This window comes from Pteropus medius, unplaced genomic scaffold, assembly GCF_902729225.1.
Source record: "Pteropus medius unplaced genomic scaffold, Ma_sr-lr_union100, whole genome shotgun sequence".
Taxonomy (NCBI): domain Eukaryota; kingdom Metazoa; phylum Chordata; class Mammalia; order Chiroptera; family Pteropodidae; genus Pteropus; species Pteropus medius.
In genome coordinates, this window is record NW_024343732.1 from 3,124,693 (window position 1) to 3,146,828 (window position 22,136).

At 55.3% G+C, this 22,136-nt stretch overlaps 1 protein-coding gene across 4 annotated transcripts in view; it reads right to left on the bottom strand.

Annotated features, from left to right (window-relative positions):
- LZTS1 (leucine zipper tumor suppressor 1) overlaps positions 1 to 22,136 on the bottom strand; it is a 69,810-nt gene that overhangs the window by 1,965 nt on the left and 45,709 nt on the right. For 2 of the 4 annotated variants that reach the window (XM_039868006.1, XM_039868009.1), the window contains exon 4: positions 16,653 to 20,413. In XM_039868006.1, the coding sequence (XP_039723940.1) occupies positions 19,742 to 20,413 (672 nt within the window). In that variant the 3' untranslated portion in view covers positions 16,653 to 19,741. Of the gene's footprint in view, positions 1 to 16,652; positions 20,414 to 22,136 lie in introns of those variants that run through there. The other 2 variants (XR_005653927.1, XR_005653926.1) reach the window with 2 other exon arrangements.

Sequence of the window (22,136 nt, forward strand, 5' to 3'; positions counted from 1 at the left end):
AGATATAATTCACTTACCATACAAGTCATCCACTTTAAGTGTGCCATTCAGTGCTTTTGGTATAGTCACAGGGTTGTGCAACTGTCACCATGATCCGTTTTATAGTGTTTTGATACCATCCTCCCTCCGCCATGACCTATATCAGTCCTAGGCAACCACTAACCGCTCTGTCCCTGGGGATTTGCCTGTTCTGGACATATCATATAAGTGGAGTCACCACATGGAGTCCTTTGTGACTACTTCTTTTACTTAGCTTGTTTTCAAGGTTCATCAGGTGATGGACAATTGCGCTGCTTCCACACTGCTATGAACATTCGCGTACATGTTCTCATGCAGACACGTGTTTTATTTCTCTTGAGTAGACACTTGGGAGTGGGATTGCTGGGACACGTGGTGACCCTGTATTTAACTTTTGGAGGAGCTGCCGAACTACCAAAGCAGCTGCAGTTTTCATTCTCACCAGAAGTGTGTCAGAGTGGGTTTCTTAATGGCAAAGAATTTGGTTTGCTTGGGAAGCGAGTAACTTCTAGAACTCTTATTTTCTGTGTTTTTAAAAGATATACTCAGTGCTTTTTTTTTTTTTAAACTAGACCTTTATTTACTATGAGACCAAGTGCTTTAATATAGTTGAAACTAAGGATACATAAATTTTGCTTCCTACCTTTTTTCTTAATTGCATGGGAAGCTGCTTTTGCTAAGCATTCAGACAATTTAATGACTATGTAGTATTTTGTCATAAATATACCATATTTCCTCTGTTGTTTAACATTTAGGATATTTTCGACTTTTCACAGTATGCTGCGAAGACACATACTGTTGGTATATAAATATTTTCCTGTATCCTGAGATATTTACTTAAGAGGTTTCCCAAAATATAGGACAGACTTACTTTGGGAAGACTTACTTGTCAGGCTGCTTCTAAAAAATAGTTCTGACAACTTATGGTCCCTCCCATCAGTATATGTGTTCATTTCACTGCATCCTTACTAGCACTGAGTGTTCTTTCTTGTTTAAAAAATAGTAATAAAGTAAAAAACGAAATCTTAATTTTGTGAAAGATATTCTATTAAAATAACATACATAGAAAATTACCCAAATCGTTCATGGACAGCTCGATGAATTTTCACAAAGTGAACATGCCTATGGAACCAGACCCAACTCATTAGGACGTCGCCATCATGCCCCCTTCCAGTGACCGACTGTCCCCACTCCCTCCCCCGATGAAACCACTATCCTAACTTCTAGTCCTGGAGGGGAAACAAGCCTTGCTAATTTAATGCATTCAAATATATATTATATTAAACATAAACCAAGTTACCACCAAGTTTCCAATCCTTTTAGCCATTTCTGTTTCTTTTGGAAATCTAGGACCTATTCTTTGCAAAGATGGGTTTCTTTATTTCAAGGTCCCCAGCTGGGTGGGAGAAGAGGGAGCCCATGTGCTTTTGAAATCCCAGGATCTCAGGTTCCACCTGGGCCGGTGCTTGTGCTTGTGCCCACTCTCCATCCTGGACATCTGATGGGAATTCTTTCTTACCACCTTGCTCAGGAAATGACTGGCCTTTGTCTGCCCCTCGTACATTATCGAACCAAACTCTGGAGGATGTGACTCAAGGATTCTAAGAACTTGCACAATGAGTGAATTGTTTTACCCAAGGCCAGACCACCGCTGCACTCACTGACCCACTCCTGGTCCACTCTACTCCTGGTCCACTCTTCTGTAGGTGGTGAGCTCCCGTTCTAGAACGGGATAGAAAACGAACCTTAGGAAGCCGTCGCTCTGTCCCCTCAGACCTGAGCAGAAACCTGGAGTGGAAGAAGGCTTGTTTTTCCACGTCTGGGAATGGAAGTTCTCAGAAGATCCTGGTCTTGGGAGGTCAGACCTGCCATCTTGGTCCAGCCTGCCTGGTCGGCTCTGTTCCCTGGTCTTTCCTTTCCACCGAAACCCGAGAATTTACATAGGCGTCCCTGCAGAATCAGGTGGCTAGACCTCTCTGGGAGCACCTAGTTCTCTGCCGCTGCTACGTGAAGAGAAGGAATATGGAGAGGGCTGTCCTCAACCCCTGGGAGCGTCCAGCAGTGCTGCTGTTCTCAGCACTGTCCCCAGCCCCACCTCAACCCACCATATTATCTTGTTCTTCACAACTGCCCCAGGATAAGGCGGGATGACATTATTGCATTTCACTCCCGAATCAAGGAATTGGCCTGGATTTGATGGAAGCCCTGGGATGGGAGCTCAGGATCCTGGAATCTAGTCGAGTGGCCTTCTGTCAGTCTGTTTCTCTGCTGTGGGGTTTGGAGAACAACAGGCCCAAGATGAAATCTATGCTCTACCACTGAACTATCCGAATGTAGGCAGGTTAGTTACTATCTTTGACCCTGTTTATTATAGAAATGGAGACAAGACTTACTTTAAGCTGTTAAAGATTTAAGCAAAAACGCTGCAAAATGCCTAGGAGAGGCACTAGAGAATCGGTAAGGGCACAGAAATCCTGGCTCTGCCTATTCCTTACTGATTATATGAAAATTAGTTAAATCTCTGGGCCTCCATTTCTATGTAATAGGATACCTTTTATTTTAAAATAAGAAAAACTCCTTGTTTACCGATGATGAACTGATTCGCAGCTGTGGAGAAATACAATGCCCCACCTCAGTGACTTAAGTCACTTCACCTTAGTTTCCTCGTCTGCAAATAATCCGAGCAGAGGTCATCCCCAAAGTTAATGAAAACTGTTTTATGATGCATGATCTCAAAACGAGGTGGAAATATTAATTCTCCGTGTTTCTTAGAAGCACGTCTGATCTGAAGATACCTTAAGTGTCCAGGGAAAGCTACATTTTATTGTGTTTCTTATGTGGCTGGCGAGATACTTTCCATGTTATTTATTGTCAGTCCTGCGAGGTATTCAGTAACTTGCCCAAGGTCACACAGTTGGTGTATGATTGACCTGGCTCTAACTCACAGCTTGTTCTCCAAATACAATGTTCTTTTAGAATAAGAAGTTCCTGAGCAGGACCTTATGTCTGTTTATAGTAATGAGACCTATGGCCATCGAGGTGGGTCCTGCAGAGTTTCTTACTGAAATGGTGAAACTTGGGGTCAGCAGGATTCTATTCCTAGGCAAAGCTGTCTGAGGGAAGAGGGGCTCAGGACTGGCATCTTTTTCAGAAAAGCAAAACAAAATGGCACACCCTAGTAACCCTGTACTGAGCTCTTCCTCACCTGCCACCACCACTCCCAGCCTTATGAGAGGAGAGACCCCAAGGCCGGTACCAAGGCTGGTCAGCCTGGCAGCTGGAGGTCCGACCCATCCCACTCACCAAGAGCAGCTCTCTTTCCTGCTACATGAGATGCACCGAGGAGCAGGGCTCAGAGGACAGAGGTGGCAGTGACCAGGGAGCCCTCGCAACCTCACAGCTAGACAGGATCCCAGGGCCCAGGGAGGCACGGGCAGGTGTCAGGTCCAGGAGGCCTCTACCCCCAGCCTCCAGAGAGTCTCAATGGCATAGCCCTGTCCCCTCCAAGAGAGAGTGCCCTTCCCCAGGGAGAAGCTCTGGGAAGGGAGAAGGCAGCCTTGGCCTTACTCCCAGGCAGCCCCTGAGCACACCCAAGAGAGGGTCCTTAGACCCCAAGGCCCAGCCACCACTGCTCCTGGCTGGGTCATCGCTGATATGTAGGGAATGAGCCCTTTGAGGGCTGGAAGTGCTCCCGAACTCAGTGCCCGTAAGAGGAGGGAGAGGGCTTGGATCGTCTTTTCCTCACAAATTTTATTGAGATATAATCGACACATGACATTGTATAAGTTTAAGGTATATAGCATTCGATGCCTCTATATATTGCAAAATGATTGCCGCGATAAGATTAGTTAATATCCATTGCCTCACACAATTAAAATATTTTTCCTCGTGATGAAAACTTTTAATATTTACCTTCTTAGCAACTTTTGAATACGTAATACAGTATTATTAACTATAATCACCATGCCATACATCACATCCCCAGAATTTGATTATCTTAGAACAGGAAATTTATACCTTTTGACCCCCTTCACTTGACCCTCTGCCTCTGGCAACCACCCATCCGTTCTCTATTTTTATGAGCTCAGTGTTTTTAGATTCCACCTATAAGTCAGATCGTGCAGCATTTGTCTTTCTCTGTCTGACTTAGTTCACTTAGCATGATGTCCTCCGGGGTCCATCCATGTTGTTGCAAAGAGAGCCTGAGTCTTAGTTCGTGGATAGGTGACTGACAGCAGCAGGTCGTCCGCAGAGCATACTAATGCAGCAGCCCCGGGGATGCCTGCTCAGCCAGGGCTGCTTCTGCCAGCTGGAGGGTGTGGGTGGCGAAGGCTTGGTCAGGCAGGCCTTGGCAGCTTTGACACTAGGGAATGGTTAAGGGCACAGAAAGGACCAACTCTTTTGAGGCCTGCCCTGGGGTCGTCCTGGGCCCAGATGAGAAGGTATGCCGCCAGCAGCAAAACTATCACGAATCGTGGCTTGAACCCTTCATCAGTCTGGGGTTCCTGTCAGTCATTCAACGACGAGCCAGATGCTATTAGCAGGGTTGTCTGTGTGTCTGCAGGTGGCAATGCTTTTAATCTTGTCACAGAAATAAAATTAAACTTAAAAAAAAAAAGCCCTGTGATTCTTGCTGCGTTTCCACTATTCACCACAAGGTGTCAGTGTGCTATACAGAAAGAGGGTGTTTCTAAGGAGCAGGTTGACACCTAGTTCAAGCATGCAGGACAGACAAGGGGCCCTCCTTTTGCAGTCCTGTCAGACGCCCCGAGTGGGAGTGGTCCGAGTATTTCTCTTCCCCTCCCGGCTCTCCTTCCACACCTGGTTCTCACCATGGTCCCAACGTCTGCCCCAAAGGTGCCTCCTGTGTTTCCCTCAGGACATCTTTCTTCTTCCCTGGGACTCGGTAGCAGGGGCTGGAATTTACAGATTTACTGTGCACCAGGCTGAGATCGAAACATGGAATCATCTGATTTAAATATCAGAACTATGCTATAATGCAGGCGCAACTGGTTACCCTGTTGGACAGAGGGGAACGGGGCCAAGGGCGGCGGTGTCAGCCACGAGGGGCAGAAGCCCTGGCCACGGCTTCGCCTGGCTGCTCTCCGCGGAGGCGGAGCCCCAGCCACGCCCTGCGTCACCTCTCTCCCGTCCTCTCGGGTCAGCCACAGGCAAACCGTCAGCAGTTCCTAAGTGGCACTTAAGGAAGCCCAGGCGGAGCTGGCCCGCGGTGTCTCCAGGGGGCGGCCGGGCGGAAGTGCGGCACACAACTTCGAGAGAGAAACCTCCCTCCCGCCTCCGCCTGGGGCCCAGGCGCACGGTTCCTTCGCCTTTTCTCAGCTATATTACTCCAGCTCTCTCTCTTGGCTCTGGTATGGAATGCGGGCGGGGGGAGGGATGCTGCTTTTCTGCTCAAAATCCTATTCTACCTGCAAGTCCTGTTATTATGGGACGAGTGATGTCTCCCAGATTCCTATACTGAAGTCTTGGCCCCATATCTCCAAACGTGCCCTTATTTGGAAATAAGGTTGTCGCAGCTCTAATTAGTTAAATTAACACCAGGTCCTCATGCAGAAGGGTGGGCGCACCCCAGGTATCTTTATAAAGACTGCCATAAGCAGACAGGGATGCAGGCAGCACACCGTGTGAACACTGGAGGGGTTCAGCTGCAAGCCAAGGAAGGCCAAGGATTGCCAGGAAGCCTCCGGAAACTAGGAGAGAGGCTCCTCCCCACAGCCCTCAGAGAGAGCCAACCCTGCCCACACGTTGGTTTCAGACACGATTTTGACATCTCGTTTCTTGGACTTGCAGAACTGTGAGGCAACACATGCCTGTTGTCTAAGACACACTGTCTGTGGTACTTTGTTACAGCGGCCACAGGTCCCTCATACAGGCCCAGTTCCCATGCCTTCCCTTCAGAGCCTGCTGTGGGTCAGGACTGAGGTCCCTGAGGGGCCTGGGGGCACAGGCAGGTGTCAGGTCCAGGAAGCCTTTACCCTGCAGGCTCCAGAGTCTTGGTGGCACAGCCCGGTTCCCTCCAAGAGAGGGTGTCTTCCCCCAAGGAGAAGCTCTGGGAAGGGGGAAGGCAGCCTTGGCCTTACTCCCAGGCAGCCAGCCCCTGAGCGTACCCAAGAGAGGATCCTTAGACCCCAAGGCCCAGCCACCACTGCTCCCGGCTTTGCCACCCACGATCCAGGTGTTGGGTGGGCCCCCGGCGTGTCAGCTGATGGCTGTCTACCTTCAGGCTGGGGGCTGTTTGAGGACAATGCCTTGTTAACTTCAGCCCAGACAGATCCGAAACGGGGCCCTGGAAGAGGCAAATGACCTGATGAGGTCATAATGTGACCAGCGGGGAGAAGGAACAGATGCTTGAGATGGGAGGGAGGAAGAAGGAAAGAACAGTCGTTTCTAGAGCAAGATCTCGGCACCAAGGGGCACCTGAGAGCTACACTGTGTCTTCCTCTCCCCTTACTCTGCCCACCTTTCAGGGCTGGTGCTGGGACCTAAAGATGTTGAACATCGCTGAACAGTGCTTTGCCTACACTTTCTCACGCCTGCCCCCAGTGACCTATGAGCAGGCATATGATTCCTATTTTACAGATGAGAAAACTGAGGCTCGCGGTGGCTCACTTGACCAAAGTCCTACAGAGGCTCAGTGCCAGCAGCAGTCACCCCATCAGCTCTATCTGATTCCCACGCCCCAGCTTTTAAAGCAGAACCCCCACCCGTTGTCTGGGGGCTGGCTTTCGCTCTGGGTTTGAGGTGGAGCCAAAATGGTGTCACTGGAGCAGCCAGCTGGGACACCTTCTGCCACAGGGGACTCTGTACCTCCTCGTCACCAAGTCCACTCACTGATTCTTATAATAACCACCAAAGGTCCTGTCCCCCACTTACGACTGAGCCCAGATGCCCCCGGGGCTGCCTGTTAAACAAAAGGCCTCTCATGCCCTTCCCTGTCATCACACGGCCTGGCAGGACAGCAGGTATCAGGCCGCAGCTGCCACCAGAACACTGAACACTCGGTCCCCTTAATCCTCCTCCCGCTAAGTGGTGATTTCAGGGACTGCCTGGGGCCTGATCTCCAGCCACCTGACTGCAGCCAGTGGCCTGGGAGAGCGGGAGCAGCTGGCGGGCGCACTTCCGGTGGCAGCTGCGAGCCTGGATTATTCTGGGAGGGCTGCACAGAGGGGCCGGCATTAGCACTTCAAAGGGTTCGGCCCCAGATTCCCCACTCTTGGGACCTGGGTCTATTCTGAGGAAAATCATGTTGCCTTGAGTGAGTTACCCGCCCGGGCCCACCCCTTTCTTGACAGGAGGGCGGCTTTAAACAACCCGGGGAGTTAAAGACTGCCCGCCAGACACACCCAGGCCCCGGCCCTGTCTGGCCCTCTCCTCCCACGGGCCTGCTTCGTCTGCGCTGGGCACAGGGGCCTGGATGGTCTCCTTTAGTCTCAGGCCTCCAGCACCCTGTGATGGGCTGAACTGTGTCCCTCCCAGAGCTACGTTGACATCCTAACTCCCAGTACCACAGAATGGGAACTTATTTGGAAATGGGATCTTTGCAGATGTAATTTGTTAAGATGAGCCGGCCCCTAATCCAACATTACTGGTGTCCTTACGAGAAGACAGAGACACAGAGAAGGGACAATCGAAGGCACATAGGTGGCCAGGGAAAGCCGAGGCAGAGGTTGGAGTGATGTTGCTGCAAGCCAGGGCACACCTGGGGCCACAGGGAGCTGGGAGCAGCAGCAGGACCACCCTTAGACCACTGGTCTCCAACCTTTTTGGCGCCAGGGACCGGGGCTCCTATGAGAATCTAATGCCTGCTGATCTGAGGCAGGGCTGAGGCGGTGACGCTAGCGCTGGGGAGCGGCAGCAAATACAGATGAAGCTTCACGCGCTCACCCGCTGTTCACCTCCTGCTGTGCAGCCCCGGTCCTAACACAGCAGGGGTTTGGGGACCCCTGCCCTGGAACCTCCAGATGGAGCTCGGCCCTGCTCACATCTTAATTTTGGGCTTCTGTCCTCCAGGATGGGAGGCAATAATTTTCTGTTGTTTCAGGCCACCCAGTCTGTGGAACTTGTTAGGCAGCCCTCAGACACTCACAAAGCCCTGAAAGGTAGGTGGCCTTGTCCCAATGCACCTAAAGAGAACACAGGCCGAGAGCTCTCCTGACTTCTCCAGGGGCAGAAAGCTGACAGTGGAGAGCCCTCTGCTGCGCCTGTGCCACACTGCTGGGCAGTTTCCCGAGGACCTGGCCCTGACACCCCGCAGTCTGTTGTGGCTGGGGGACGGGAGACCAGCCCTAGTCACCCCACTCCCGTAATTAAGCCCGTGGGGTGACTAGGGCCCTAAACCACATAATGAAATGGAAACAGGACTGGAAGCCAAGAGCACCCCTCCTCCACGCAGATCCCTCCTGCTCCCCACGCTGTAATTACTCATGTTCGCGTCTCCACAGCCAGAAAGGCCTTCCGTCCAGAGCAGGGGTGGGGAGGGAGGGGGCTTCAGCCTTCTCCCCCGCTCTTCCTGCTTTGCTCATACATGCTGATCAAATTGGGGTGCCTCCGAGCCGGGTTACGGCGTGGGGATTGGATGAGATCCTCAAGGAGCTTACTGTCCGGAGGAAACCGTGAAGGAAGAAGTATTTGGACTCCGCCCAGGCCTGACAGGGGGTGGCCGCTGGAGGTCAGAGGGTACAAGGCCCAGCCTGGCCCAGAGCATAGACCCGGGGCCGGTTCTGTCCCCACTTGGTGAGGGTTTTTGCTGGACTGCTATGCACTGTACGCCCCCCACCTACGGTGGAGGTGGGAGACCTCGTGCACGCAGATCCATGGGGACCAAGGGCCTGGCATCCACAAGCCGGGCCCTTGGTCCCCATGGAACACCCTCGTCAGTCTCCTCCGTTCTCCCCCGGCAGAGACGCTGGCTGGCAGCCCTCCAGGGGTGGAAGCTGGTTTGGTGATCATCCAGCAAACCTCGCCCTACCTCGCCCTCGCCCAGGCTGGTGGGGTGCTGCTGGCATCCAGGTGGGGCTGGGGCAACCGGCTTGAGATGTCACCCTTTCTCCTTGCCTGTCTCTTTGCCTCAGGAGACAGATTAAAGCAGGTGCGGGAGAAAGACCACCAAGTGGTACCCCAATGGCCACCGGCCACGGGGGAGACCTCGGCAGCATCCGGGTCACTTGTGGCCCCTGTGAAGCGGGGATTACCATGTCTCACAGGACAGGGTGCCGAGGCTCCTGTGGGATGTGAAGCCACGCACGTGACCAGTGTGCTTTCCCCAAGGATCCTGAGTAGCTGTCTCCTTCCTCCTGGCGCTTTGGAGAGAAAGAAGGGCCAGTTACTGTGCCTGCCCTTCCTGGGACACAAAGCAAGGGGAGCCCTCCCCACCCTGGTCTGCTCCAGCCCCCTGCCCAGGAGGCTGAAGCAGCTGAATGATCTCCTTTGCCTTGCCAAGCCGCCGAGTGGCCAGCCCTCAGCCTCCGCAGGCCCATCCGTACAGCTCTTTGTCTGTCCCCTGTCCTCGAGTACAGCACAATAGCCTGGAAATGGCCACTTCCTCTGTCATTTACTGCCTGCAGTGGCCTTATCAGCAGCTCAGGGGAAGAGCCTTCACCACGGCATGTGGGTAGGGGAAGCTGGGCCTCAGAGGGTTTCGCTCGATGTCCCGTGGGAAACCCAGCAGTGGAGCCTCTGGGGAGTCTGGCTCCCCATCCAGAGCCCTCTGCCGAGGACTGAGCGCCTATGGTGGCCAGGGACGTGCTGGGCCAGCTTCCCGGGCCACTGCTCAGAGGTTATCGACAGCCGAACTGTCGCACCGGCTCCTGGCTAACACATAGAAGGTCACAGCACAGCACGCCCCGAGTTCCCTTCCCTTGCCAGCCCCAATTCTGGTGGGACCAGCTGTCCCCCACGAGCCTGAAGTCCCTCCACTGGAGATTTGCTGGGGACATCCAAGGAGTCCTAAAAAGTGCTTGTCACCTAGGCACATCGGAGATATTTATTCAACAAATGTTTCTTCTCTTCCTTGTAATTTGCCCAGTTTCATAACAGGTCTGGCTCCTGGAGGGAGCATCTCTGAGCATCTGCACAGTTGTCTTTGCGGGCAGGAAGGGGGCCTGTGCAGCTTCGCCCAGGACTCTTGGTTTGGTCTTGGCGCCATCACGAGGGCTGGCAGGGCGGGGTGGTGAGAGCTAGGATGGAGGCCCCCGTCCGTACGGCTTTGGTTTTCGGTGCAGGGTTCAGAGGCAACACAGTGGGTGCAGAGGGGAGTGGGGAAAAGAGAGGGAAGCCATGGTGGGGGGCCGTGACCCTCCTCCAGGAGGAGACTCATTCCCCAGCCCTGGGACTGTAGTGGCTGCGGCTGCAGCTGTCGGCTGAGCAGCCCTGAGACTTGCCCTCGGCGCCGAGAGCTCTGAGCCACAGCCAATCCTCTTCTCAGAGCGGCCACAGGCAGTGGCTGGGGTGTGGGCACAGGTGAGGGGCAAGTAAAGGCCCAGCTCTCTCACCCTGCCCCGCCTCCCCGGCGCCCATGAGGATCTGCTGAGCCCCCACTGTGAGGTCTTCTCTCTACACGGTCCGCTGGCTTCCAGTCCTTGAGACGATGCCGGGACAGCTTCCCCAGGTGAGGCTGCGTGTGTCTGTCCTGGAGCCCACCCTGGGGAACCTCGCCAGTGTCGGAGGCACTTTTTGGAGGTTGACATGTTCCCTGGTGAGGGGTAGGGGTGAAGTGGAAGAAATGCAGTGCCCTCTCCCATACGGAAGCACCCACCCCACCCACGTACACGCTCACTCACATACGCATACACATCCCAAGTCCTAATTTTCAACGTCAACCTAAAAACATCTGGAAACTGGGGAAAAGGAGCTCTTTTTTTGCTGGTTTTCCCATGTGTATTGGTATGTGTGCACACGCGTGTGCGCGCGCGTGTGTGTGTGTGTGTACAAGAAGAGTAAGTAGCTTGGTTGGCCTTTATCTTTTCAGATACAGTCGTACCGTTTGGGCATCTATAAGCCGTAGGAAAATACCCTACTAAACTAAGACATTTAAAGATGGCGGTGGGAAAATGAGCCTGAGAACGTTTTGCTTTTCTCTGACTCCGGAAGCAGATGGGAGGTGGAGACCAGCCGGGGAAACGGGGCTTTGGGTCGGGGCTTTCCTGCGGCCGTGCCTTTCTGTGATGCCAGCTCTGGCCTGGAGCTGCCGGTGGGCATCGTCCTGACCCCTCCCGCTTTCTAAGTATAGTCTCTGAGGCCCAGCCAGACGGGAGCCGGGGCCAAAATTTCCCTGGAAAGCATTTGCTTTTACAGGGGCCAGGCTGGGGAAGCTGGGCTGGAGGCTGGTGGGGCTAGAGGGCAGGCGGAGGTGCTCAGCCTCCTTCTCGATTCTTATTTCTCTGGCGGCCCTGGTTCCCTCAGCTCCTTGTCTACACAGCACAGGCTGGGATAGATGGTCCTGGGGGCTGAGTGCGCAGCCCTCTTGGTCCAGTTTGATGGTGTCCAAAGCTGAGGACAGAGCAGGCCGAGCTCTGAGTTGCTCGGACTGGCACTTTCAAGGGCTGAAGGATGATTGGCCCTGGAGAGTTTGGACAGTGGAGGGGACAAACGAGGTGACCTTGGACCGACTGACATTCTTCTACTTACTCCTGCTCCCTTATCCTGCCCGTGCCCAGCTCCTGGAGCTCCGACCTGGAGCCCAGCAATCTCACGTAACCCCACTTTTCTCTAGTTTGGCAAATGCTTCAGAATCCCATTCACTTACTCAGGGGTCACCTCTCCCGAATATTCACATTTCTGAAAACTCAGCCCAAAGAATGCATTTCTAATGGTGGAATTTCAGGACTCTGAGAGGGGAGGGTGGGCCTCTCTCCCTCTGTGGGCAGGTGGGGAGGAAGACGTGTTCGGACACAACCTTTTATGGCTTGTCAGGCACAGTGGGTCTGGGGCTGTGGAAGGGTGGGAGGAAGAGGCAGCCTGGTGTCAGCATCATGGCCATGGCCAGGCCTGGTGCCCTGGGGGCCCAGGCTCCCTGAGCCGTGTAAAATGCAGGGCGCTGTGCAGGGTAGAAGCAAGTTCGAGTTTGGGAAGTCATCTGGCCCCAGTCCAGGCCAGGTTAACCTCCCTTCCGGGCATGGGCTGCACCCCCGCCCCACCTGGCCTGCCCTGCTCTGCCCTTGTCTTTCGCTGGGAAGAACCAATCAAGCAAAGGGAGCCTTGGCCTTGAACCCACGGGCTACATGCTCTGGGTCCTGAAGCCCAAGAAGGTGCCACTGGCGATGGGTCACAGGAGGCAAACCATCCTGTCACTTTTGGTGTGAGGAATTTCATTTGCCTCCCCCAACACTGATTGCAAACACAGTCTCTAGCTACTTCCTGCTCAATTAGCCCTAAATGAGGCAGCAGGGGCCGGGGAACAGGAGGGAGCATGGAGGGGGGATCTGTGCCTGTGTGTGCTTGTGTGTGTCTGTGGGTGCGTGTGCATGTGCACGGGCATGTGCATGACTGTGTGCGTGTGTGTGTGTGTGCATGAATGTATGTGCCCTCTGGCTGAGCTCGATGAGGCAAGGCTAGGGGTGGGGGCGGGGCCGTGAGTGAACAGAGGCTCGGCTTGGGGGTGGTGAACAAACAGGATGCGGGCTTCTCCCTTTGGCAGGGGTTTTGGTCAGTGTCACGGGCTGGCGCAGGCCCAGGCCTACCCCATCACACCCTCTAGCAAGTTCTTCTTTGTTCCTTCCTTCCCCCAGCTGCGCCCTCTCCCCCTGGGGCTTTCCCCACAAGCCAGCCTTCTGGAGTCGAAAGCTGCAAGGAGAAGCTGGGGGAGGGAGACAGCTGACCAAAATGAAGTCAGCTGTTCCCAAGGGCTGGCGCTTTGCTGGGGCTGCTGGAGCCTGGGGCACCACTGTAGTTCATTACAGCTTGAAGCAGTGATATATTAACAAATAGTAATAATCATGGTAACCATTAATTGTGATAGTAGTAAAGACAGCAGCAATACTTCAGCTTACTTGCATTGAACATCATCCCGTTTCATTAGTCCAAACAACCCTCTGAAGCACAGGGAGGTTAGGTAACTTATCCAACGTCACACAGCACAGTAACGACGGAGGGGAGGGTAGCCAGCTCTGATCCACAGATTGAGCACTGGACCCCTTGGCACGCCACCTCCCATCAAGGCAACTGTGACTGGGTCTCAGTGTGGGACGGGTCTGGGCAGCAGAGCGGGATTTTCCCACAAGGATCGTGACTGACGAGAGGGCCGTCTCGGCATTTGCTGAGCTTATGCTGATGGTGGATGTGATGTTTCAGGGAGCGCGCTCTGATCTGTGGTTAGATTCAGGTTTGCTAAGGTAGGCGTTGGAGCCATAAAGTGGAGATGGGAAGCCAGCCGAGGGCACTGAACTTCATCAGTGGGGAACCCCTGGGGGGTCTGAGCAAAGGAGAGCACCGTGGGAACAGCACTGGGGCTAAACCGGACTGCTCTGTGTGGATGGGGAAAGGGCCGGAATGGGGCGTTATCAGAGTCCTCGCGGTGGCCGGGTCTGTCTTTCGCTAGCTGTGCGACCTTGAGGAACTCAGCCCTCCTTCCTCTCTGGGCTCTGTTTAGCACATCTGCTAAAGTGAGGTGGGTGGACTTTGAAGATGTCTAAGATCCCTCGGGCATTCTGCGATTCTTCTGATGACCTCAGCTGGGCCAGTGGCTGTAGGAAGAAAAGAGGATGGCGGGGCGGGCTTTAGGGAGTGGACCCTCTGGGATCTAGGGTCTGATTGGAGAGAGAGGATGAAGGAAAGAAAGGCAGGGGGCCAATGACAGCTCCAAACCGCAGGGCGCGATTGGAGGAACAGTCTGGGTCATACAGTAAGCTGAATAACCGTCTGCGGGGTCGGCAAAGCAGGCCCCTCCCAGCAAAACTAACGGACGTTTAAAAACTACGTGTAGGTGGATAAATTAATTGAAGCAGAACATTTCTCACTCAAGTTACATGGAAAGATGGGATTTTACACTTAAGCATCCACATAAAGATTGTGCCAAATTTTGTTTACAGTTTTTACATGCGGAAGAGTGATGTTTAACGCTTCAGGCTTGTCAGTGGCCATTGCTGGACGTGATGGGCAGGGCTGACTTTGCAGGAGAGAAAGGCGAGGTTGTGGGCTGCTCTGCTCGGGGCTGCAGGAGAAGTTCAGAGGCAGTAAGGAGAGAAGCTGAGCTCAGAGGACCGTTAGGAAGCTGTCTGCGGAGGCCCAAGGGAGGGCGAGATTTTCAGGTGCGGGAACTTGGGGGGGCAGAGTGGCGTCCAAATTAGGGACGGACGGTGTCTCCCAAAATGTTGAAATGAGGGGACGTTTGGGTTCTCCAGCCTTCCTTTCCCTGTTCCATCCCCCGCCCCGCCCCGCCCCGCCACACCCTTGCAGACACAGCGCGAGGCACAGTGGTTGGCATCGCCCTGTGTTCCCTTCAGAGCACGCGTCAGAATGGAGAATCGTCTGCTTTCCTTGTTACTTCCACAGTGCGAGGCCCGTAAGGAGAAAGGACTTTAGCTGTTTTTGTCACATCTGTAGCTCTGGTATCGAGAACAGGGCTGGGCCTCAAGTCGGAGCTCAGCGAATATTTGTTGAATGAGTACGTGCGTGCACACGGGAGTGAACCGAACGATGCCGCTTACTGCTTCGCCTTGCGATGCCTGCGTTGGGGAGAGGTTTTGGGGCAGCATGACATTCCTCACAGAACTTGGAAAGCACCTGCTGAGGAGGCCGCTCGGCGCCCATTGCCCGCTCCTCCTCACAGGCACAGCTGCAAGGTCTCTGCAGCCTGACGAGGACCCTCCCCCCCAAGACTGTCCTCCTTGCTGGCCGAGCTGAAGCTCCAGCTGCCTGTTCGAGGGGAAGGGAAGCCCCTCCCCCATCCCCATCATTTCATCTCATTTCCCTTTTGTTCTTATTTTTTTCCTAAAATAATAAACAAGTTCGGGGCTCAAGGAAGGCTTCCGTCCTCAACAGCACTTTAGAGGAAGTGGGGTAGAAAAAGCCTTTGCTCCCTTCCTCCTTTGTCACCCCTCCGGCCACTGATCAGTCATTTCCAGGGCTAGTCCTTTGCTTCCCTATTATTCCTAGCCCTTCGGGTGGAGAGAGGCTTGCTGGAGTGGCACGTACGGGGGTTGCCACAGAGTGTTTTGGTCATCTACTTCCAAGCCACAGAATAAATCACCCGGAATTTAGGGCTTAAAGACACGGCCATTTAATGTGGTCAGGATTCTGGCAGGGAGAAAGTGGGGAGCAAACCTGTTCCATGGGGCTTGGCTGGATCCTGGTCACTCGCTCAGCTGCACCCAGCTGGTGTCTAGCTGGGACAGCAAGACCCCTCTTGTTCCATGGGGTCACTCCAGCAGGCTAGGGGTCTTCTTACAAGGCAGCTCAGGGCCCATAAGAGTATAAATGTGGAAGCTGCCCGGCCTTCTAAGCTGAGGCTGGAACTGGCAGAAGTACTATTTCTGCTGACTTTGGTTAAAGTGAGTCATCCCAGGGCCTGCCCGAACTCGAGGGGAGGGAGCTACACGGGGATGTGATCAGTGGGACATATATTTCAGGGGGCGTCACCAATGCAATAGCTCAGCAGCCTCGGGCCAGGTCTAGGAGGAAGAACGGGCAGGGTTACCCCAAGCCCAAGTGCCCCTTTGCCCCGTGCTGTGGGCTTGGAATTTGACGGATGTGGGATCTAGTCCCGGCTCAGTCACTCTCAGCCGTCCGACCTCCCTTGGGCTCGGGAGGCTCTCAGCAGCCTGGCCTTCCTATCTCTCCAACCTGCGGCGCTGCTCCTGGCCCCGGTGCGGGCAGGCGGGGACCCTGGCTGAGTGAACACCTGTCTTGGGATGTTTCTTCTTTCCCTTCCTCCTTCCTCCTCTCCTGTCCCACCCTTGCCCCCGAGGCCTCCTCTGCCTACCACCTTCCCTGAACATCCTGATTGTTCCTACGCCAGAGGCATCGTCATCTTTCCCTCCTGTGTTCCGTAGGCTGCCTCACGCTCTTAATTCCCTTTCTATGTCCCTTCTGTCGCCTGCCACCTGAGTAGAAGCCCTTTGAGCCTAGGATCTGAGCCCAAGGCAGTAGGAAACACTTGTCTAGGTGAATAAGGCAGGCTGGCACTGAGCCGGCAGGACAGGTGGCCCCTGTGGTGGCTGCACCTTCCCAGCTCCGAGGTCCTGGGTAGTGGCAATGATAGCCACTCTGGTTTCCTGTCCAAGAGGCCATGTGCAACAGGCCAAGGGGTTGGACAGTGAGTGGACCAGCTGGAGGAGTGAGGCAGGGCAGCCTGAGGTTGGGGCTGGGGGGTTTTCTTTCAGAGAGGACTCTGCCTTTGTCGAGGACCATGGCCCTTGGTGGGTCTCCTTTCTCCACCTTGGGGTCAGCCTGGGGCCCATTCACAGATGAGGCCACGGGGTTGGCTAGTGGCAGGGGCCAGCAGGAAGTCCAAGGCTTGTGCTTTACCAGCCGATGCCGACCTCATGAAGGCGGTCTCGACCTCCTTCACCGGTGTGAAGGGTGTCGCCTTTCTTCTTCCAAAAGGAGAAGACCCAAGTGGCTGCCGTGCCACGGTCAGGGGAAGGAGGGCAGCTTGGTGGACAATAGGGGCTACGAAGGGCATGAGAGATGGCATTCTTTATTCATAAATAAAAACATAAAATTACCAGAAATAGTTTACATGGCCCGAACATGGCATCAAAATAAAATAAAACAAAGCTGTCAAAAGCAAAGCAAACTGAACAATAAGAAACAACCAAGAGAAAAATAACTGTACATATTCTTCCAAATGCCAGTCCATTCCGCTGGTCCACCCGTGGCGGTGGTTCTGGCTCCGCCTGCAGACACCGCTCGGACCAACCGCACTGGCTATGAGGGGAGCATCCCCTGCACAGGGCACATGGCTTCTGCTCGAACCTTCAGAGCCCTCAGGAAACTCCCTCTCCCAAAGCTGCTGCTCCAGCCTGGCTCAGCCGTGTGCAGCCCTCTGACCCAACAGCAGCCCCAGCTGGGCTGAACGAGAGCAGGGCAGGGGCGGAGGCTCAGTAGGTGCTTCTCAGGGAGAGACGGCCCTCAGTCCCCCTAGAGCTCGGTGCTCATAGGGGCTGAGTGTGCCCAGCAGGAGTCACCTGAATTACACAGCAGCCAGAGGAGAGACCCACAGTGGACGCCCCATGAGAGTCTGGTCTTCCTAAGTCCCAGAGGCAGCACCCCTCCCTGGTGAGGTGGTGCCGGATGCTGCTCTTTCTTTGCAGACAGCTGGAGCGTTTTCAGGTCAGGCATCCTTTGGGGAGCAGAGTGGGCGGGTCTGACTGAGTGAGCAAGCATGCCAGCAGGAGTGTTCAGAGGGAAGGACAGTGAGTTCACGCTGGTCCCCTGCTCCGAGGCCCGCGCTGGCTGACCTCCCCAGTCCCTGCTCAGCCTCTGCTGTTCAGAGCCTCCTTCTGGAGAGGCTGCGTCTGGCCTGGTTCAGGAGGAGAAAGGATGTTTATCCACAGGGAAGGGAAGAAAAACCACACGGTGGCGAGGTCGCTATGTTACAGGACACTGATGCACTCTGGTGCCACCGCGGGCCACAGTGGGGTCTCGGGCTGGTGGCAGCCCAGGGAGGGCATCTATGGGTCGGATGGGGCAAGGATGTGGGTACGGGGGCAGGGTCACAGCACAGTTAGCACCCACCTCTTCTCGGCGAGGGGCTTCTGTTTGGGAGGGGTTTTGGGGTGTCTCCAGCCTGGGGAGGGAGCAACAGCCCCTTTCTCTGTCCTGCAGGGAAGTCTCACTGGGAGGAAGGACTTAAACAAGGCACAGGCTGGTGGAAGTAGAGGGACCGAGGGCCATGGCACAGGGAGTGGGACATCTTTGACTTAGGGGTCTGCACTGTGCTCAGTGGAGGGCACTGCCGCCGAGTAGGGAGGGGCCTCTAGGCCTCTGGATTCCAGGTTTAAATCTAGCCTATGACTAAGAGACATGGCTTCACATTCCATAAATGCTCCTCTGTCATGGAAGGCAGCAGGGCAGGCACAGCTTAACCCTGGGGACCGGACCAAAGACAAGGTGGCCCTGCCCTCAGCCCAGACTTAGGGAAAGAACACAGTGGGCCCTGGAGGGGTGGGGGCAGGGAGAGGAGCAGCCCTGCTCCCACCCTGGGGCCTACAGCTGAAGGGCAGAGGTCAGGGAGGCAGACAGGGTTCGGTGCCCAGACATTCTCAGCTCCTTGGCCACAGCAGCGCCCCCAGCGGGCAGGCGCGAGGCACAGGCAGCCAGGAGCGCCGGCTGTCCTAAGAACAGCAGCTGTGGCTACAGTCAAAAATAGAACATGGAACAGCCTGGCTGCCTGCTAGATCTGGCTTGCTTCTGAAAAGACAAGAAAGGAAGAAAAGAAGAAAGAAGAAAAAAATAAAATTTCCTGAAATAAGCGAATGAGAAGCTCTACCTTTCTGTCCTCCCTCAGCTCTTCACATCTTCAGAAGCGAAATCCCGGCCTCCCCGGGCACTGGTCAGCGCCCAGCAGCTGCAGCCTCTGGCTTCTTAACAGTCCGGCTCTTTGGGGCTCAGGGCAGAGGGAGGCCTGTTCATAAGGCTGTGTTTGCACCTCTCGCTCCTGCCTGGGGCTCCGGCCATCGGCACGCTGGGGACCCCTCATGACCTGACAAAACTCTTGTCTGAACTGCGCACTAGAGATGCGCGAGGGGAAAGACGCCGCTGCCCCGACCACCCCTTAGTGGACATCGGTTATTGTGGACCCAGCAAAGGCTTGATTCTTGGGAAGAAAATGAGTTCGGAGTAGCTTCCGGCCAACTGGAACCACGTGGGGAGGCCCCGCTGCCAGCCCCCACCATGAACTACGTGGATGCTCCCCCTGGGACAACTGGAAAGCCACACCCGCCTCTGCCATGTGCCTTCAGTCTTCCTTTCCAGCACTCGCCCAGGTCCTCAGTATCTATGGCTTTAAGAAGAGTGGTCGCTGAGGCTAAAGGCCACCAGCTGCCCCAGGCTGCTCGGCTCCAGTTAGCAGGCCCAGCAGTCTCTGGCCCTGACACCTGCTTCTCCCTCTGCCCCCTCTGTCCTTGCTGAGTAGACTCTCCTGGGCCACCCCCCACTTCAGCTTTCCCCCAGCCCCTGCTCCTTTCTGTGACTCGACGCGGTGTGGACAGGGCTGACATTGCTAAGCACCCCTCTCCAACCCTCGCACCTCCGAAGCCGGAGGAAGAGCTTGGGTTATGACCAGGTCGAGTTACAAGGACTCTGGTCACAAATGGCTTCTTTCGATTCCCAAGGCATCCCTGTGTATCTGGGGGAGAAAAGTTCTGGGAAGAGAGGCCGGAAGAGAGGTGGCCACTGGTCTTCACAGCAGCTGCCCCCCATCCTCGGGGGAGGGTATCTCTAAGGATTCGAACAAAGGCCAAGGTTTAGGGAGCCCTTAACCAAATGACGGAGACCCCTGGGCCCATCCGTTGGGAAAGCTAGAGGTCTGGAGGGCTCCAGAATGGTGAGGGCTGGACCGTGGGAAAGGGGAGGCGAGGCCGTGTGGCAGTCCCTCCCCTCCCCTCCACGCCTCCCTCCCCTTGAGGACCCCAGGTCTGTGCCCCTCGGGCCCAGAGAAGCCAAGTTACTGAGCAGGGGAGAGGGGAGCGGAGCCCTCCTGGACAGGCTCAGCTGCCCTGCCTCGCTGTGCCAGGTCCCAGCTCTCCCCCTCCCAGGAGGCCCCTCAGATCTCCGTGGCTATGATGTCCTCGTACGGGATGTCAGCCCCTTCGAGGGCAATCTCCAGGGGCTCCCCTGCACCGTCCCCGTGGGCCAGCTGCTGCAGGGCCTTCTCCAGGCGCTGGTTCCGCTGGAACATGGCCAGGTAGCTCTGCTGCAGCTGCTTCTGGTACTGGATCACCTTCTCCTTCTCCTCCTTCCACACCAGCCGCTCGTGCTGGAAGCCCGAAGACATCTGGTCGTGGTCTTGCCGCTCCTCCTTCAGCTCGGCCCGCAGCCGCTCAAGCTCCCGCTGCAGGGCCGGGATGTCCTCGGCGAAGGCGGGCCCGGGCCCAGCGCCCAGCCCCAGCCCCCGGGCGGCGCCCTCCCGCTGCAGGGCGGCCTGGGCCCGCAGCTCCAGCAGCTCCTGCTCCAGCAGGTTCACCTTCTCCCGCAGCAGCTCCGACTCGTTCTTCTTCCGCTGCAGCTCGTTCTCACAGACCTCCAGCTCCAGGCCCTTGGTGCGCAGAGCGCCCTCCAAATCCTGCGTCTTCAGCTCCATGCCTTCCAGCTTGCCCCGCGTGTCCTTCAGCTGCGCCTTCAGACTGAGGATCTCGCTGGCCTTGGCATTGACCTCCATCTGGGACTCCTTCAGCTGCTGCTTCAGGAGAGAGATCTCGCCTGACTTTTGGCACACCTGCCGAGGGTCGGGGTTGGGGAGAAGAGAGAGTGCCAAGAGGTGAGAGGGCCTCGCCCAAGGCAAGGGACCTCGTCACTGCCTCACGGAATGGAACTGTCCTGACACGGAGCCTCCAGAGGGTTCCCAAGCATGGCGGTCTGGGTGGCCCCCGAGGCCAAGCCGCTCCTGGAGGCTCCTTCCATTCTGCAGTTTGGCTTCTTTGGTCCACATGCCTGTCTCACCCCCAAGTCAGAGTCGAAATCTCGATCTAGACCCAAGTCTATGGCTGCGTGTCAGTCAGTGGTCAGCGGTCTCATCTGCCCACTGCGGGCAGCTCCGTCACCCACAATGAACATCGGCGGCGTCGATTTCTGTATCTGCCACGTCTCTGTCACCTGTGTTTATGCACACACCCTCTGACCTCACCCCTGCACACACCCAGCTCCCCTCTCCTAATGGAATGAGGACCAGCCACGCGCCCGCCCCGCCTGGGCCTGGGTCAGAGACACGACCCCCGCCTGCCGAACGACGGGCTATCTACCGTGTCCTCTCTGGCCCCCAGGCCTCCACCATTCTACTCCTGTTCCCCATCGAAAGATGTTCGAGGACCACAAACAAAACCAAGATGCTCAGACCCACGCATCTCTGGGTCTTGGCCGTATGGGGTCGTGGGTGGCTCAGAAGACCAAGGCCAGTCTGGCTGTGTGTCAGTGTCCCCAGCTGCTCTGGGAAAGCTGGTGGAACGAGGCCAGGAGGAAGTCGGAAAGCCACCAAGCCACCTTGATGCCCCCTCACTTTCCTCTCACAGTGGAACCCCGCTTGCTGTCGTGAGCCCCCTAAGAACACTGCGCCACGCCCCCTCCCACCACAGGGCAAGGATGGCTTCCCAAGCTCAAGCCTGTATTTGTTTCACGGAGGCAAGAGCACGGTCCTGGCTGACGCAGGGGCCTGGCTTGGGACTCTGACTCGACCGTTCATGACCCGGGTGACTGTTCCCACAGTGGCAACATAGTGTCGTGATTAAAAATGTGACCTCTGGGGCCACACTGCCAAGATCAAGTCTTGGTTCTGATACTTACTTTGTGGTGACCTTGGGTAAATCATGTGCTATCACAATCTCTCTGTGCCTCAGTTTCCTTAACTGTAAATTGAGGATTAGTGACCGTGCCTACTTCATGTAAGGATTAGATGAGAGAATCAAGGGCCTGGCACTTAACAAACACTCTATAAATTATTATTATTATTATAAATGTATCTGAATATATCTGTTATTACAAACGTTTAATTTGTTATTTAGTATTTTACTATATAGCTTGACTGGACGAGCTGGGAATGAGGTCAGAGCAATGTCCAGCTCAGTTCCAGATTGGACCAACAAGGATGGATGCCTAATGCCAGCATGCGCTCATGTTTCTGAGGTACCCCAAAGTGTCCCCGAGCCCTGGCTGAGAAACAAAGGCTGGGGTAGGGTCCGCTGTGCCAACATCGATGGGGAGGAGGAAAGACTCTGCCCCGATGGCCACCATCCTTTCCACTCTGGGGAACCTGGCAAACAGGAAGTGACTCTCCCTTCTCACCTGCCCAGTCCCCACCCGTGTCTTCTCCGGAAAAGGCCTTTTCCCTCCATTCCTGGGAACACTGACACTCTCATTTCCAGGATACGCACGGGAAGCTCCAGTGCGAACAGACGCCTGTGCTCTGGGGGTGGTGGCGGCGCTGGTCTCACCAGACACAGTGACCC